The sequence below is a fragment of the Haliaeetus leucocephalus genome, unplaced genomic scaffold (genome assembly GCF_000737465.1).
Source record: "Haliaeetus leucocephalus isolate CR32 unplaced genomic scaffold, Haliaeetus_leucocephalus-4.0 Scaffold0, whole genome shotgun sequence".
Classification (NCBI taxonomy): Eukaryota; Metazoa; Chordata; class Aves; order Accipitriformes; family Accipitridae; genus Haliaeetus; species Haliaeetus leucocephalus.
Window position 1 is genome coordinate 27099385 of NW_010972436.1, and position 18975 is coordinate 27118359.

The 18975-nt window shown below is 43.1% G+C and overlaps 1 protein-coding gene across 1 annotated transcript in view; it reads right to left on the reverse strand.

Annotated features, from left to right (window-relative positions):
* The window catches only part of OBSCN (obscurin, cytoskeletal calmodulin and titin-interacting RhoGEF), a 175955-nt gene that overhangs the window by 81755 nt on the left and 75225 nt on the right, over window positions 1–18975 (reverse strand). The window contains exons 43-55 of the mRNA XM_010563262.1: window positions 16820–17083; window positions 16218–16481; window positions 15638–15901; window positions 14851–15114; window positions 13151–13414; window positions 11560–11826; window positions 10927–11190; window positions 10059–10325; window positions 8761–9027; window positions 7776–8042; window positions 6259–6525; window positions 4816–5088; window positions 1162–1431 (exon numbers count right to left, since the gene is read on the reverse strand). Coding sequence (XP_010561564.1) covers window positions 1162–1431; window positions 4816–5088; window positions 6259–6525; window positions 7776–8042; window positions 8761–9027; window positions 10059–10325; window positions 10927–11190; window positions 11560–11826; window positions 13151–13414; window positions 14851–15114; window positions 15638–15901; window positions 16218–16481; window positions 16820–17083 — 3462 coding nt within the window. The remainder of the gene's footprint in view (window positions 1–1161; window positions 1432–4815; window positions 5089–6258; window positions 6526–7775; window positions 8043–8760; window positions 9028–10058; window positions 10326–10926; window positions 11191–11559; window positions 11827–13150; window positions 13415–14850; window positions 15115–15637; window positions 15902–16217; window positions 16482–16819; window positions 17084–18975) is intronic.

Consider the following 18975-nt stretch of genomic DNA (forward strand, 5'->3'; position numbering starts at 1 on the left):
AACACCCCTTCTTTGTGAAAGGTTGTTTTTTTTCCTAATACGAATTTCTCTCGCTGCAGCTTGCAGCTGTTGTCTCATCTATTTACTGAGCACCCCAAGGTAAGTCTGTCTCTCTCTCCTCTGTAGACCCCCATTAGGAAGCTGCAGACAGCAACGAGCTCCCCCCTCAACCTTCTCTCCCTCAGGCTGAACAAACCCAGCTGCCTTTGCCTCTCCTTAAGCTCCATTGCTCCAGCCCCCTGACAAACTTGGTGGCCTTTACAGCACTTGCTCCACCACCTCGATGTCTGTCTTGCACTAGAGAGCTCCAAAACCTGACACGCACACCTCTCACTACTGCTGAACGAAGAGTAAGTCATACCTTTAACCTCTAGTCTGGCAGTGGTCTTCCCATCAGCTGCGTGGCAGCTGTACTCCCCCGAGTCCGGACGGTTCACGTCGTGAATGACCAACGTGTGCACGTTCCCCTCCTGCTTGATGCTGTACTTCTGGCTGGAGCGGATCACGGACGTGCCTTTCTTCCATTCCACCGGGACATCAGGCTTGGACACCTCACAGGACAAGTGAGCCGTGCCACCCTCCTGTAGCTCCAAGCTGTGGAGTGCCTTTACAAAGCTGACTGGAGCAACTGTGGGGAGAGGACACCAACACTGCTGCAACTGCCTAATCCAGCATTGTCCCCAGCTCAGAACTGGGTGCCTAGAGTTACGTTTTGAACCAGATCAAAGAGGAACAAACAAGATAAGTTATTGACATGGCCTGTCTTTTAAAATCATTCTATATAACTTAATGGAAAGGTTTTTCAGAATTTTTGGACCTTTTTTGGAGTAAGTATGATCTAAAACCATCATAAGTAGGAGATTAGTTCAGAGCATATTCTTGACATTCTTCAGCATTGATTCTGACATATCTTAGCTGCTTGTTTCAGGATAAGTCGGATGGTCTTCAAAGGATGCTTGCTTCACTCCATGGACTATAAAAAGAACTGAAACAACTAGCTCAGATGTACATATCTAACTCATAAATGCCTAAATTAGGTTAGTAGAATCCCCCCAAATGTCCAAGGACTCCTCCTCCCAAATACACCTCTCCAGAAGCTAAAGCAATGTTGACCGTGCTTACCAGTACCTTCTAAATCCCTCTTCCTAGGAGGTTGCTCACCTTGGACCGTTAGCTGTGCTGCTGAGGTATGCTGCCCGACCTTGAAACTGATAGGCCCACAGTCTTCTAGTGTCACCTTCCTCAGGATCAAAGTGTGACGTGTCCCTTGGACTCTGATCTCATTCATTTCATTGGATTGCAGGGGAACATCCCCCAGGAACCACTGTGCATCCTGAGTGGTTTCTCGGGACAGCCTGCATTCAAACACCGCGTCTTCTCCTTCATACAAAGTGACGTCCTTCAGCGTCTCCACTATGGCTGCTGCTGGTTCTTTATGGAAAGGTCAACAGAATTTGATATCTACTTTCAAGTGATGCCTCCTGGGTAAAACATTTCTTTATGCTTTCTTGACAGTACCATATTATTTGAAAGAACGACTACAAAGCACTAAGCATTAAATGTATGGAAATGTAGTTACATGGGCATGTAGTAACGCTGCATTCTTACAGATGCATAATGTGTGCATATATATCATGCACGTCTATATGACAGTCTATAAAATATGCATGTTATACTCTATTGTGTGTATAATAAATATATACTATATATTTCTAATGCAATCTATGTATTGTGAAAACATTGTCAACGGATTTTAGTGGGTGACATTAACATCAAACCACAGATCATTGACTAAAGACCCATTTCTGATTCCCTAGAGATAACCGACCCAGTTCTGATCCCTCTGAAATCACTCTCGTCTTTGAGATCCCCATGATTCAGTTTGGGCACAGGACAATGTCTAGCTGTCAAATTACTTAACCATGTGCCCCTGCCACGGTACCAAGCTCTGTTCAGCTCTTCCCCACGCAAAGTCCCACCTTTCACGAGCACAGCTGCAGTGGTTTGCTGGTCCCCTGCATTGCACGTGTACTCCCCAGCATCAGCTTCACTCAGGTTCCGAATCGTCAGCTCAGCCACGGATCCAGCTTGATGCATCTTGTATTTGTCACTTGGTCCCAGCACGTTCCCGGCCTTCTTCCACTGCACAGCAGCATTTGATTTTGAGATTTCACAGCTCAAAGTGATGGTGCCACCTTCTTCAGCTTGCTGGTTCTGGAGTGGTTTTGTGAAGGTTACTGGCAAAGCTAAACCAAAATAAATCAGAGGAAAAAAATTATATTTCATTGCTGACTGTGTCACTAAGTCTTGTGTTTAATGAAACTCTGGTGCCATTCCAAATTTGGCTCAAACTCAATTCCAAAATTATTTTAAAACCCAAACAAGGAATGACAGAAAGTGCTGGATTTCCAGGAGCACTAAGCACTCTGCACTCCCCAAGAGTCACTGGGCACTGCACACCCCGAGCACCTCTGGGAATGTGTTTCTTCTTACACAGGAATGGTCACAGGTATGGACTTTTGAGCATCTAAGTTCACGTACCTCCAAAATGGGTACCAAAGCCACAACGCAAAAGCCTACACCTAATATCTAAGTTCTTGGGTATTTGGCAGGGTGCATGGAGAAACATCGTTATATAATGACCCTCCTTTGAAAATTGGACCCAGAAGAGAAATGAACGCTGGAAGTCTCTGCACTGATGTGTATCACTGATGGGTCGAGATGGAGTTTTGATGGGTTGATTTAAAAAGCGCCACACATACAAGTCTAGTTCCTCAAGTCCAGTTCCCTAGAAGAACCTTGGTGGCTCCACACTCACGGCTGAATTGGTATTTACAAGGGAAAGAGATGGGGTTCCAGAAATCAGAGTGAATTCACAGGATGACAGGTCTGTATAAGAGGAGGTAGATCTGAAGTTTCTTGTGGCTGATGTAGGAATGGATGGTGTATGTTGTCAGACAGCTGGGGAATAGCTGGGGTCAAGTCTTTTGTACAGTTGCATTTGCAGTGAAGGCATCCCACTGTGCAGCTAAGTCCTGCAGCCCAAGGGCTCTTAGGAGCCAGCAAAGGAATGAGGAGGAGAGAGAAATAGTCTTTGTGAAGACCTACTCTGTCAGACTGTGTCACTGTTGATTCAGAAATCCTCATCATAAAAAAGGACCAGACCCTGCCACAGTGTCCCTGAATCTTACATATAGAACACCTAAACTAACCTTTAGCTCTCTAAAAGGTGAAGCAATAGCTTTTTGTCTCCTTTCACTACCAAGGATGCCATAGTTTGCTCATCGCCAGAATCACAGATGTAGCCTCTAGCATCCTTCAGCTGTAGATCGTGGATGAGTAACTCCACAGCAGAGCGCATCTGCTGCATCTCATACTTGTTCCTGGCTTAGAGCAAGACTGACCCTTTTTTCCACTTCACTAGTGCATCGTGTTTGGAGAGCTTGGCATGAAGGGTGACCTTAGAGCCTTCCTCAGCTTCCTGGTTTCGGAGTTTTTTTTTCAAAGACTGCTGGAGTGGCTGGGACCACAGGTAGAGACACAAGCGGACAGCCACCATCAGAGGATCTGGCATTTTACACCTGTTTTTAAGAAGCTAGGCACTAGAACTATTTAGGTGCCTTGCTCGTCAAGCTGGAGTGCCCAAGTAAGTTTGAGCACTTTGACTCTTGAGCACCATTTTCTCAGGTGGAACTACAGCTCCAAGGATGGTTAAGCATCAAAAATGGTCTCATTCTAATTTTAGTTCCAGCTTTGGTTTTCTGAGTGACCAGAAAGAGGCATTTGTGTCTAGGATTGTGGAAGCAGTTGCTGCACTTGGGTCCCTCCATGTTCATTGCTCAGGACACCACAGGACTTAACATAACTTCTGAAAGCAAAAGGACTCAGCTGCTTTATGCCAGCAAAGTACATCTGAGGACACAGAAGTCAAGCAGATAGCACCCTCTTGCTAGTCTTAAGCTAACGGAGTGGAACAAGTTTCTCATCTTAAAAAGAAAATGAAACAACCTACCTTTAACAGTTAAAGTGGCTGTTGTTTGTTCATTTCCATTATCACAGGTGTATTTGCCAGAGTCTTCTGGTTTTAAGTGATAAATCTTTAAAGTATGAATTGTTCCCTCCTGCCTGATTTCATACTTGGAGCTTGGGGAAATGACCTGAGTGCCCTTCTTCCACTCCACTGCAGCGCTAGGCTGGGAGACCTCGCAGCGGAGGATGGCTGTTTCTTCCTCTTGCAGTTCTGTGCTCTGTAATTTCTCCTTAAAGACTGGAGGTGGCACTGAAATTACAAAAACAGCAAAGGCATTTACAGTCACCTTTATCTTTTTTCCCTGCAGGGTTAAAGCTACAGCTGAACAGTTAAGTACTAAACTTTAACTTCTGTGCTATATATTAGGGGGTTAAAACAATCTTCAAAGAGGGAAGGAGAAGGATGTTTGACTGAGAATTTCTTCAAAACAGTGTTTAGAGAAAGAAAGACTAAAGAAGAAAAAGAAAAAAGAAGAAAAGGGAGAGTGGAAGCAATGAAAATTACAGGTCTATCAGTCTACCCACTGCAGCCAAGCTAGTAATTTCTCTAGAAACCAGCTAGCTTCAGGACCCTGGTGACATATCCACCATCCATCCATGGTGATGACAGTCTATGAGACCACATGTGCGGTCTGAAGTACCCTACTAACACAAGGTACACAAGTACCCTACTAACATGGACCTAACAAGGGGTGAATGACGGCCTTGAATTTACTGTTAGCATAAGCAAAATGCCACTTTTTCTCACCAATCTTGTTGCTTTCCCACATGACAGAGGGCCCTTACCTTTTACCGTGAGCTCTGCCGTCGAGGTGTGAGGCCCCACTCGGAAAGTGATGGTGCCAATGTCCTGCTCAGTCACCTTCCTTAATGTCAGTGTGTGAATCTTTCCCTTTTCCACTGAGATCTCATTCATTTCATTATTTTGCAGCACAACATCCTGTAGCTTCCATTCAACGTCCCTTGCATTTTCATGAGAAACCTGGCACCGAAACGTGACATCATCCCCTTCAAACACCACCATGTCCTTTAGGCCACTCACGATGGTCACGTCAGGCTCTGCAATAGTCAAACCATGAAAGGGAAAACATGGATGAAATCACAGAATCATCGAATAATATAGATTGCAGGGGACTTCTGGATGTCATCTGGTCCCACCACTGGTCAAAGCAGGGCCAGCTTACAGCAGGTTGCTCAGTGCCTTGTCCAGCTGAGCTTGAAGTACCTCCAAGGATGGAGATATCACAGCTTCTCAAATCACATTTCAAATGCTGCTGGTTCACTACTTTCAGCGTACTAGGTAACATGGCCAATATCTTTCAGTCAGTGGTTTTACTCTTTGCCCTTTCTCAGAGATACATTGAGTATTGATTTTTTTTTTAATTAATTAATGTAATTGGGTGAATAAGGTGTGAATGTGATACCAAATTCAGGATTTTGAAACTTATTACATTTGCACTTAGATATCTTCACAGAACAACATGAAAACCTCATCCCCTCTACTGGCTTTCATGAACAGAATTGCATATACTCGGCGCGGGCACTCCAGACTGGTTGGGAATCTGGTTGGCTCTGTGCTCTCAGCAGGATTTACTGGATTAACGTGAGCACAGGGCAGTTGCGCTTCAGTTTGCTCGAGTCCTGCTTCTAGGACAGCGGGACACCTGCAGATCTGTGCAAAGATCATACAGACAGCCTGCGACAGGCAAAAGCTGTATGTACCCCGAATCTGCAGGGGAATACCAAGGGAGAAGCAGCGCAATCTTCATCTGAGCAAACACAGTACGTAGTCAGACAGCTGAGGTCACCATCTGCATGAAAAATGGTGCAGCTGGGCATAATGTAGAGTGTATCTATAATATCGAGTAGCCTGTAGGGATGCTAGCGGTGATTGTTCCATGCTAGTGGTCCAACCTGAAAGCAAGCTCTGTCTGTAATGACATTAAGGCCAGATGCAGCTGCCATGTGACTGGAAGCTGGGGGTGAACCATCTGTTCGCTCATATGCATATGATGTCAAGCAAATATTTCAAGGCATGAGTCAAAAATTACGGCTGCCTTATCCTCTCCTGTCCACCAAGTGAATCTTTGCTTCAGTGCATTCATTGACCATAAGATTTTTTTGTGATACCCTTCCTATGCTCTGTGTTTATCACAATAGTAACAATTACGTTGCAAAATCTTAGCATCCTAAAGTGAAAATCCCCTTGCCCCAATAAACGTGTCTTGCCTTTCACGGTCAGTTTTGCAGAGCTCGTCTCATCCCCAGCCTTGCAGGAATACTCTCCAGCATCTCTAGGCTCCAGGCGGTGAACACGCAGCTCGCGGAGCGTGCCGTCCTGCCACATTTCATACTTGGAACTTGAGTGAAGGACGACTCCATCTTTCCTCCACTCCACTTCTGCTTTGCTAATGGAAATCTCACAGCGCAGCCTGGCCGTTCCTCCCACTTCCACTTCTTCGTTCTTCAGCTGCTGCTTCAGCTGGGGTTTGATGGCTGCAAAGTGAAAAACAATGAATACACGAGCCATTAGCTTGGAGGCCAAGTCTGCACAATTCAACACAAGGCACCTGGGGTCTGATGCTGCAGAACAAATTTGCGTTAAGTGGTTATATGATAATAACAACCCTTTTTTCTCTATAAACAGACCTATATTCTGGATATCCAGACAAGGAGAGGATCAGAAAGTTCCTCAAATATGTTTGTTTCCCATAAAGTCAAGGGCATCCACATTACACCTGTTGTATATCGTCTCTGGATATTGGAAATTCCAACACACATAAAAATTTTTGGCTGACCAAAACCTGGTACTTTCTGATTAAAATTAGTGCAAATCTGTTCATTTTTATAGAAATACTCATGACTTCAAACACCGTAAATGATGTAAAGCTTTAAACACATTTCTGATTTCTCTGCTATCTTTTCAAGACCCTAGACCATCAACAGCGAGTCCTTCCAGATGACGCACAAATAGACTACATTTATCCAAGCAGGGCATGGAACAGGTCAGACGACAGCTTGTCCCTAAGGAAAACAAGAAGGGAATTTCCGTCGTGTGTGTGTGTGCAGTTGTGAAAACAGGAATCTCAGCACTTGTGGTTCCTCTGTCTAAACCCTACTGTGATAAATGTAAAGCAAGCACAGGGCTCTTTCACTCATAGTTGACCCAGTGGCTGCTTTGTGGGTCAGGTTCAGCCAAGAGGATGTAGTTTGAAAGGTTTTGGCTTAGGTCAAAGCCGCAAGTTCCACCCAAGAGTTCTGACCCAACAGTCAGAGATGACCACAAACATTTCACAGATGGTGATTAATCACAGACATTATTCCTGGTTTGTTTAAACAGTGTTCCCAGGATATTCATGGGACAAAAATTGAAAATAGTAAATTTTTTTAAATGCTTCTGTAAAAGGCTTATGATTAGTTATTGATTCAACTGAGCCAGCAATGAATGCAAAGTGCCAAAAATAAAGATCTATTAGACTTGCAAAATCCCCATGATGCAGAGTTTCTTGCTTTCATCATATCAGAGGAAGGGGTCAATACACTATACACTGTGCTTTACAGGCTTAAATAGCCATTCTACAAATCCTGTCCCACAAGATCCACTTTCTGTATTCTGGTTTATGACTGGGCACCTGCTTTCCTCGTTAACTTTTAGAGGGGTTTAGTCACCAATAAATAAAAGAATATCATTCACACAATTTCACAAATCCCTTTTATCCTCTCTTCCATTTTGATGCAATGCTAACCATTCACTCTGAGGACTGCTGTGCTCTGCTGGTCTCCTGTATCGCACGTGTAATCAGAGGCATCTTCTGGTTCTATATTATGAATCACAAGTTCAGCTGTGCGACCACTTAGTTTAATTTCATATTTGGCGCATGCGAAGAGCTGCATGGTGCCTTTCCTCCACTCCACCGTTGCATTATCCTTTGTCAGCTCACACTGGAATTTCACCGCAGCTCCTTCTTCTGCCTCCTTGTCTTTGAGCTCCTTTTTGAAAAGAACTGGCAGAGCTAAAGGGGAAAAAAAGAAGCAACGAGAGCTTTTATTGAAGCCTGAGCCAAGTCCCGGTTAACACAGTTAGACTGACACTTCGGAGAACAAGATACCGTGCTCTGCAAATGTCATATTCCTAGGCAGGATCCATGTTTTCTAATTTGCCTGGAGCTACTAGGAGATCTTGCTGCGTCAGAAGCAGCCATCTGCACTTATAACATTTATTTCCTTTGTTCTTTGACTCAAATTCTTCCCAGGGTTGAATCCTTTGAATGAATTTATCCCTCAGTTGATCTAAAAATGATCTCAGGAGTAAAGATGTTCAAAACTCCATAGACAGCCTTGACAGATCAGGAAGGTCATTGTTAGTCTTCTTCCAGGATTTGGAAGAAAATCTTTTTTTTAAATACTTAAACCACATGTCATGTGAAATGTCCAGATGTTATGTTAAAGCATTGCTCTTTCTGTAATTTATCCCCAGCCATAAAGCTAGAAAGTATTTTTTCTTAGAACCCAAAACTCAAATGCAGCACTGGAAGAACAAAGTATCATCCTCTTCCATTCTCATTTGGAAAAAAAAAAAAAAAAAAAAAAAAAGATATTCTAGTATATCAGATGAAAAGGAAAATATTTATAGGGGAAGAAAGTCAAGTACTTAAAAATATTCATATTCAAACTGTTGCTTTGCACGTTGGATGGAATATATTGATTTAGGAGTCAGCTCATACCACCTACCTTTCACATTTAAAGATGCTTTTGTTTCCTGATCTCCAGTATCACAGCTGTATTCTCCTGTATCTTCTAATTTAAGATTATGAATTAAGAGCTCTACCAGGCATTCCCTCTGCCGCATTTCATATTTCTGGCTGGGCTGAAGCCCCACTCCTCCTTTCCTCCATTCCACTGCAGCATTGGGTTTCGACAGCTCACAGCAGAATGTAGCTGTACCTCCTTCCTCTGATTCCTTATTTTGTAGGGGTTGCTTAAACGTGACAGGCAGTGCTGCAAAATTTGAGAGGGAAATGTTTTAAGAGTGTTTCAGTCTGGAAAGGACCCAATCCTACCATCATTCTTCAGAAAAGGCCTATTCTAATGATTCCGCAATCTTTGGGCTGCAGCTCTCTTACTTGGTAGCAACTTTTGAGAACCATTACATGAACCAAGAGCTGAGGACAGATGTGAAGTTAGGAAAGTTTTAGTCTTAGAAAGTGATCCATAGAATGGCCTGGCTTGTGATCCAAAGGAGTCAGACTTTCCCATGGAGGCGTCTCCACACCAAGTATGGATGCTTTAGTCAAAGATCACTGGGACATGCTCTCTCTTAAATGGATGCTTATTCCTTAATAAAGGTCTCTGAGTTTGCAACATTAAGCAAAGAGTATTCTCCCCCCCCCCCCCAAAAAAGCTTCTATTTTCTATCAACATATAAAAAATCAAGTTAGCATTCAAAACACAAGAAGAGGCAGTACAGTAAAAGATGACAATAAAGTGATAAATGGAAGAGGAAATTCAGATTTCAGGCAAGGTCTTGCTCTGGATGGTAGAAGGGGTGGAGGAAAACAGATGTGGATGCAGCTGTTTGCACTCAAAGCCTCAAGTAATAATACAGCACATTCACATGTTATAGAAATCCTTTAACCCCCAACTGTTGCACCTCTTATCATCCCAATCAGGCATTATGCCCAATTAGGCATCCCTTATGCCTACTGAAGCAACAACAACCAAAAATAACCATCAGCCTGCCTGGCTTATTTTCCATTATCCTTTCCCATATGCAGCCACAGTCCCTGCATTCAGAGAGCAGAAGGGTTAATCATACTTTGACATCGTGGCAACATTTAATTGCTTTGATGCTGATTAATCACTGCAGATACTGCAAGCAGAACTTTTCTAACCTGACCATGTGTCATGCTCAAGTAGAATACGTATGCTGGCATGGGCCAGCAGCAAAACAAATAAATGCCTGTAGAGAGCACTGGGAGATGCCCCTTTCACTTCATCTCTATTGAGCCAAGAGTCAATACTCCGCCTACCATGTACGGTTACCACAGCCGTTGTCTGCTGATGTCCAGAGTCACAGGTGTACCTTCCTGAATCGTCCAGTTCTAAGTCATAAATGACCAATTCAGCAGTGGAGCCCTGCTGCTTCATCTCATATTTCAAACCAGGGTAGAGAGTAATATCTCCTTTTCTCCACTCTACTGGAGCCTTGGGTTTGGTAAGCTCACACCTCAGTGTTGCTGTACCACCTTCTTCTGCCTCGGTATTCTGAAGTTCTTGTTTAAAAAGTGCTGGTAGGGCTATAAAATAGAAACATAACTTGCGACATACTGCAGTTGAGGTTTGGGAAAGAGAAAGTAGAAAGAAAACGAAAGCGCCAAAAGAGCTTTTTTTGCAGATGTCTCTACGCCTCAGTGCTCTAGATTCAAAGTACATGGCTATTTCCCCAGAGAAGTAATAGGAGTATCTGCAGAACAAGAAGAAATCGATTTCAAGAAGTTACATTTGCCATGAAGTATATAGAAGCTTAATCTAATCTATGATCCAAAAGTGGCAGAATATTTTTTCCTACTATAAAAATAGCCACTGTGTTGCCCTGATCACTGAAGAGGTATTCTGAAGATCAGCAGGGATTTGTAAGAGTTCATATTGCCTCTTAAGATAGGCCACTCGCAGGAGAGATTACAATTATCCCGACAGCAACATACTGACAAAATGTAATTTGTTCTGCATTGCAATTCCCATTTTCTACCTAGTCACTCCATTAGGCTGTATAGACCATGCTATTCTGCACACCTTATGAATTGTAGTCAGCTCTTCTCCATAAGTGACACTAGAGCACAGTTTTAATTTTCAGAAAATATTACAACCTTTTCCTTTTTTTTTTTTTTTTTTTTTTACCGTTGACTGTCAAAGTGGCAGTTGTCCGCTGATCTCCACACACACAGGTGTAATCTCCAGTGTCCTCCATATCCAGCTCATGGATAATCAGCTTTGCAACAGCACCATCTTGACTCATTTTATATTTGCTGCTTGCTTTGAGGACCTCCTGCCCTTTCATCCACTTCACCACAGCAGGTTTAGTCAGCTCGCAGTGCAGAGCAGCTGTCCCACTTTCTACAGCTTCTAGGTCCTTCAGGTCTTTTTTGAATTCCGGAGGCAGTGCTGAAGAGTAAAAGAGTTACCACAGAGGGAGTGAATATTCCTTAAAAATCAGCTAGATGAGGTCCTGGGGGAGAGGATGCATGGTACACTACTGAGCCCTGATCCAGGTTAGTGGAACAAACCGAAAAATCTCTCCCAGCTTCCCTGGACTCTGCATCAGGGCAAGGAAAGTGAGAAGAACCAGCACAGTTGACAAGACGAACACCAACAGGCAACTTTTTTCCCAATTCTAACACAAGGAGGAAGCACATAAGTTGAAAGGAACACAAAAGCCCAAGCAAACAGAAAGGGAATAGGAACAGACCATGGAAACAGGGACTTGGGCAGGTCCAAGGTTTGGAGGACCTTAAATCCCAAGGGTTACTTTACCATGCACTGTCAAAACAGCTGTGGTTGTCTTGTCTCCACACACACAGGTATATTCTCCAGCATCATTCAAGTCTAAATCGTGAACTACCAGCTCCACAACGCAGCCTTCCCGTCTCGTGCTGTACTTCTTGTCCGAGGTGAGGACACGAGGGCCCTTCTTCCACTGAACGCGGGCAGATGCCTTGCTGAGCTCACAGCGCAAAGTGGCCGTTCCACCTTCCACCGCTTCCTCGCTGGTCATTTCTTCTTGGAAAAATGGAGGCACAGCTGAAGGATGCAGGTAAAAAGTATTACGAACTGAGGACATCTCCAGGGATGAGTGAAAGTAGGAAGTGACAAGGGAAAGTGGTGAAGGTTATGGAAGGGCAAGCAACAGCAACAAAGAGAGGAAAGAGAAATGAAAACATCCTAGTGGGAATATATACCCTAATCCTTTTGGGTTTTATGCTGGCTTCCTACTAGCAAAATTGCACTGTCCTCGAGAGATTTACATCTGCTTTCTACCAGTTTCCATGTAGGAAAAACTAAGAATAGCATCTCTGAGGTCCTTACTTCACACAAGTGTTGGTGTCTTCCGCAAACTTCGTGCCTTTTTAGTCTCCTTTCTTACAGAGCAGCCCTGCTGAGCTCTGATTTTTGGCACAGCTCCTTACTCATCACCATTCCTTCTTCCTTGAGATACCCTTGAAAAGATGCAGCCAGGGCTCACAGATTCTTCTTGGCCCCAAAGAAAATCTCCAGATGCTGAATCTCAGCCTGTTTTCATGTCTCAGAACATATTTTCCCCACTTTTATTTCCTTGAAATAAATTTGGTGACCTTAACATATGTCCCTCTATTAACTAGGTGGGATAACGAGACATTCCACATCCTTAACAGGGCTGTATATCTCAGATCTCAGACTTAATCACTTGCTCCACAGTGGTGGAGCTAAGTTAAAATATCTAGTCTAGAAACCACATTTAGCCTCCTTGATTTGGCACATTTCCCACCACCAACAACGTTAAGCTGAAACACCAGTTTTATTTGCACAGCAATTGGTCCTTGCAACAAAATAAGACCAGAAGGAGGTCACATAAGGAATTTATTCTTTCCTGCCTAGAAAAATCAGACTCCTCAGACAAACCTATCCTTGTGCATTAGGACACTGGTTCTGGGCACAAAACCCAATATAAACATAATTTAGCACAGAAGAAATTATAACTAACACAGTCTTATTTTGAATACTGCTTATTATGCCAAAAAGGAATGGCAAAGAATAAACAGATGTGTGGTTTAGAGAATAAATGCAGGAAAGGAAAGATAAAAGAATAGTGGGGTTATATGCTAGGAAAGGAATGTCAGAAGGGAAAGATGAAAGGATAACAGGTTTGTGTTTAAGGAAAGGAAAAGACAAAAGGATGGCACGGAAAAATGCAGACCGGTATTTTCCAATATACACAGCCTGCAGGTCATCAAAGGCAGGGAATAGGATTTCAAATTAATGGAACTTCAGTTAATAAGTTTGAACAGACAGACATGGAAACTTGAACACCTGATGGTAGAAGACAGACATTTCCAGTTAGGAAATAGGAGGTCAGGATAGTTTTTACCCTGTACTGTTAAGACAGCTGTAGTCTGGTGCTCTCCACACACACAGGTGTAGTCTCCTGCATCTTCCTCAGCTATTTTATGAATCACCAGCTCTGCCTTGGTCCCTTCCTGCCTCATTTTGTATTTCTCACTCTCTTTGAGAATCCTCTGATCCTTCCGCCACTCCACCGGAGCAGCCTTGGTGAGCTCACAGCGCAGGGCGACTTCTCCACCTTCTTCTGCTTCCTTGTTCTTTAGCTCTTCCTTAAAGAGTGGTGGCAGAGCTGAAGGATGCAACATGGACAAACGGTCATCAGAAAACCAGAATTAAAATCCTAATTTCTTTTTCATGCTTGGGATTATTTCCCCTCATGCCTCCCCTTTTCTGCCTATTATAAACATGCTCAGCTATAGCCAACTTCAGAAACTCCGAAAGCATCCTTCTTCGAGTGTGACGTGGTTTCACTCACCCTAAGGGATCAGTTCCCTGATTGTATGTTGATTTTCATGGTGAAAGAACAATACAGAAAGATCCAGATCTTGGGTCAACAGCACTCACAAATAATACTGCTGGATACAGTACTATTTTACCTACACAGGTGTGATTTCTTGGAGGCTAGTATTGTTATTTTCTGTTTTGTTTTTACTAAAAACTTATAGCACCATCTAGATGAAATCAGCCAGATTTCAAAAGAAAACTATTTCTAGTTTTAAATTGAAGTTTGAAGGACCATTACATGTAATAAGAATTTCAGGTTCTCACTATGTCCTATTTTGGAAATCAAAACCCAAAGACAGACCAACCTGTGGGAAATAACCTTCAGGAAAACTAATTATTAACATTTACCCACAAGCGTGCCTTGTGCACAACTACTGTGAGCACGTACAGAATACAAACAGTACTCCCCAAAGGCGCCAGAAAAAGTCCATGTCTCAGCTAAGGCCAGGGGAGGGTCAGAACTTTTTGGAAAAAGCTGGAGGGGACAGAACTGGGTCTCTGACCAAGTAAGTTCCTCACAGCCAAGGACTGTTACACCATTAAAATGGATATTCATTAATAAAAGGAGAGCAGAACATCAGGTAATGAGATCATTAATGTAACGCAAGGATTTATCTATGGATTGGTTTATTGGGAGCTGATAACCTGTGGCGTTGGTGTTTTATTTAATACCTAACTGTCAAGGTAGTCCTGATCCCCACATAGAGGTGTAGACCCCTGCATCCTTCAAACCTAAATTAAGGGTAACAGGCTCTGAAATGGTAACTCTGATCTCATTCTCCATGTCTTCTTGCTTAAAGAATCTGGTACCCCCAAGAGCAGCCCTGGCCACGTCACACCACACAGGGACATGTCCTCCTTCTGCTGCTGCCCCAACCCTCACTTCTCCTTTGAGCAGTGCCTGGAGGGCAGAGAGCCTGACAGCCCATACATGTGGGTTTTGGAGAAAACTGTGGTTGGCTGAAAGTGAGCCATGGGGACTAGGGGCAGGGGGAGAAAGAGCTGGAAAATATAGGTGTCCAAGAAGAGGGCACCTGGACAGAAAGAAACATCTCATTTTCTCCTTTTAAAGGGGGACAGATTAATAATGACCCCAAAATTTGCCCTGAACTATTCTTTCTCAGTAAGAAATTATCTATACATAGAATGAAGGAAGAGAAAGTGATAAAAACACATACAAGCCTATAGAGCTGTTTATCAATTTTAGTAAGGACTTTTTACCATGAACCGTTAAGGTTGCTGTTGTCTTCTGGTCACCACACACACAGGTGTAATCTCCAGCGTCCTTTACTTCTAGGTCACGAATGACTAGCTCTGCAGTGGTGCCAGGCTGTCTCATTTGATATTTGTCACTTGCTTTGAGCACTTTGGACCCTATTTTCCACTGTACTGGAGCTGCTTTGCTTAATTCACAATGCAGAGAGACTGATGTTCCTTCTAGGACTTCTTCATTCTTCAGTTCTTCCTTGAAAACCACTGGCAGGGCTGGGAATGGAAAGTAATTAGACAGTGTATATAAACTAAGACATCTGCATTTGTGATCAGCATCATGAACCCTCGACTGAAGTTCAAACCTGGCCGAGTCAGGGACTTTAACCATTGAGGTTGTGGTTATCACTACGATGATCTGGAAAATTAAATCCAGCAGTGACAGTAAGAAAAGAAATGCTGAGCTAACAGGTCAAAGTACAACAAGCTGGATGGATTCAAGAAGCAACCTAAAAAAACTTATCACAAGGCCACCCTACATGGGGGCAGGACAGGAGCACTTCCTAGGCGCTGTTCCCTTAAACTGACGACATAACAGTTTGTCTGCATGGAGAAATAGTCACGTCCTCAGCTCCTTTTTCAGGAACATCAGACCAAAATTAAATGTCAGAGCGTGAAGTTCTCCTTTCCTGAACACAAATTAATACCTAGGAAAAAGCTGGTAGGTGAACACCTTGTACAGCAACAGGATGTTTCAGAGAAACAAAAAAATGAACAGTCATCCGCGAGATGAATTTACCATTCACTGTCAGAGAAGCCGTGGTGTGTTGGTCTCCACACACACAGGTGTAATCTCCTGCGTCCTTCAGCTCTAGATCACAAATTTCCAGCTCAGCAAGGGTATTATCCTGCCGCATGATGTACTTTTCACTTGCCCTGAGTATTTTGTTTCCTTTCTGCCATGACACAGCTGCAGCCTTGGTCAGCTCACAGCGCAGAGTGGCTGTTTGGCTTTCCGTGGCTTGCAGGTCCTTCAGTTCTTCTTTGAAAAGTGCAGGCAAGGCTGAAGGTCACAAAACAGACAAAGGACGTTAAAAATGACACGTAGCACACAGCTGATGGGAGGGATGGGGTGGTACAGAAGCAGAGAACATTTTAGGGTGGAAAGAGTTTCCTTTCCTCATAATTCTGGGACATTGGACAAACCAATAGACAGAAAAGCAGCCTGGATGCAACCAGATCTTAGAAACAGCTTACAAATTCAAAGAAAGAAATTCAGCTACGGGTGAACACACAACCAATAGTGATGAGCTGGTAGAGAAACACACAATAATACAGATGTGTGTGTGTATATATATATATATATATATGTTTTTTACCATGCACTATCAAGGCAGCTGTCGTCTCCTGTTCTCCACACACACAAGTGTACTCTCCAGCATCTTTCAATTCTACGTCATGGATCAGCAGCTTCATGACCGTGCCCTCCTGTCTCATTTTGTATTTGTCGCTGGCTTTGACCAAACGGCTTCCCTTTCTCCACTCTACTTGAGCAACCTTGCTCAGCTCACAGCGCAGAGTGGCTGCTTGACCTTCTGTTACCTCCTCGTCTTTCAGGCTTTCCTTGATGCGTGCAGGCAGCGCTGAGGATGCAACGGACAGAGGGTTAAAATGGAGCAGCAAACACAGCGTGCCGGTGAAGGGTAGGGGTGGGGGAAGAAAAGGCGAGGGCATCAGTGGGGAGCTGTCTTCGGGCCTGGTCTCACGTCTGCTTTAGGGATCAGGTCCTAAAACCACTTTCTATTAGGAAACGGGATGAAGGTTTTTCCCTTAAATGACAAAATGTAAATTAATTCTCATGACTATGATGTGCAAAGTCAGACTCAGAGTAATTACGCAGAGATAACAATGAACATGGAGAAAAAATGAATTCAAACCATAAGCTCGATAATGAGGACATCTAGATGGAATTGGTTATTACCATGTACTGCTAAGGAAGCTGTGGACTGCTTATCCCCGCACACACAGGTATAATCACCAGCATCGTTCTCATTTAGATTATGGATCACCAGTTCTGCAGTGACATCCTTCTGCCTCATTTTGTATTTCTCGCTAGGTTTGAGTACTGTGTGTCCCTTTTTCCACTCCACTGAAGCGGTCTTGGTCAGCTCACAGCGCAGAGTCACCACTTCACCCTCTGTGGCTTCCTCATTTCTTAACTCTTCTTTGAAGAGAGCAGGAAGGGCTGAGAAACAAAGGAGCAAACATTTTCGTGATATGCAGTTCTTGGCCACCAGAAAAATGAACCTTGATGTTTACCAGTATCTATCCATGCCTAGTTATTGACAGGAGGTTCATCTCACAGAAGGAAGATACTAATGTGTATCATAGCCACAAAAGGGTCTCAAACAGTGGGTAAATTTGCCTGTTGGTTTAGAGATGTATGGAGAATAAACAGCAGGAATGTGAAAACTTTATGTATGGTCAAAAATATAACTTTCTCAGTGTAATTCAGCCCAGGAAAAGTGATACAGCAGGTTACACCATGATGAGGGGAAAAAAGCTAAAGAGAAAAAGAAAAGGCTTTAACCTTATGCGTTAAGGATGCCTACAGACCTAGCCTGAGAGTTGGAATGAGGCTGAAGAGCAGAATCAGAGAGACCTCTTGGAAGTGCTTGTGTAACAATAAAATGGAAAAAGAAGGATGATGTCTCCATTGTGGAAATCTGCTGTAAGACCTTCACAGCGGGAAGTTCAGATGTATCCTAACACCCTGTCCCTTTTGGAACAACCAATAGAACCATTCAGAACATCAGACTGGATGGTAATGTTATAATATGTACTATGGGAGCAGTAGGATGGGACAATGTCTGCTAAGCATTTAGAATGGGGTGGGGACCACTTTTGGATATAGAATATATACACAAGAACAGGAGAGGACTAGTCCTGATTCTAACCAGCAAGAAATAAATATTTGAGAATACAGATGTGGAAGATAATTGGGTACACACCAATTATGAAGCGGGAGAAGCTCATGGACTTTAGGACAAGTAACAATGAAGAAGAGCAAAAAGAAATTCTGTGGGCAACAAGAAAGCAAGCTTCAATAATTCAAGAATTGTTACTTACGATGAAACAGAAGCAAATGTAAAGGACAAGGTAGTTTAAGAGAGTGGAAAACTTCTCAAAGAAACAATATTAAGGACATAATTATAGAGACTACCTCACTCCAAGGATCATCAGGAACAGCCTGCCTAATCCCCAGATTCTTCAATGTCCTGAAACTCAAGAGACCTATAAAATACGAGAGGTTTAGATGAGCACAAAAGAAATACTATGGAATGTAGAGGCAAAACCAGAAAGGGCAGGTTCACTGCATGTCTCAAGAAGGTGAAGGGCAGTTCCCCACTCCTGGACTCTGTCACCTCATGGACAAAGAGACCAACATGAAAGAGGGGCTGGAAGGTAATCTGAAAAATAATGCTGATACCAACTGTCTCCAGATGCAGCTGAATGCTGTATGTAGTTGTACCCAGTAACCAGGTGGCAAGATCATTATTCCAGGAGCTTTCTTTGTCCTTGCTCACAGTTCAACTTGTGGCTCTCGGCTGTATCAGAATATTAGCATACAAGTCCCAGAAACCTGGCCAGCCTAAACTAGAAGGAAACAGAAATAATACAATGACATTCTGTAAGTAGATTAGAAGGAAGAAGGGAGAAGTTGGTCTACCTCTCTTTCAGGAATGTAAGTTGACGGTGAGTGATACGGGGAAAGCTGAAGTGTTTAATTCTTCAATATTAAAGGTTAATGTTAGCTAAGAAAGTAATAGGAATTCTGGCTAGGATAAGGGGAAAAAAAGGGATTCAAGAATATTTAAATAAACTGAATATTCTCAAAGCACCTCGGTGTGATGAAATTTGTCCTGGAATACTTAAGGTACAGGCTCAAGCAATATCAGACATTAACAGTTACATTGCAGAAATCAAAGAGAATGAGTGATGTTCCACAAATACAGAAAAAATAGAAACTCAGAGGTGAAAAATGTCTCACAGATTGAAATATACACATTAGTTCTTACCATGTAAACCAAGGGTCTAAGCTTCCAGATAGTCAAGAAAGATCCAGGCAAAGTCAAT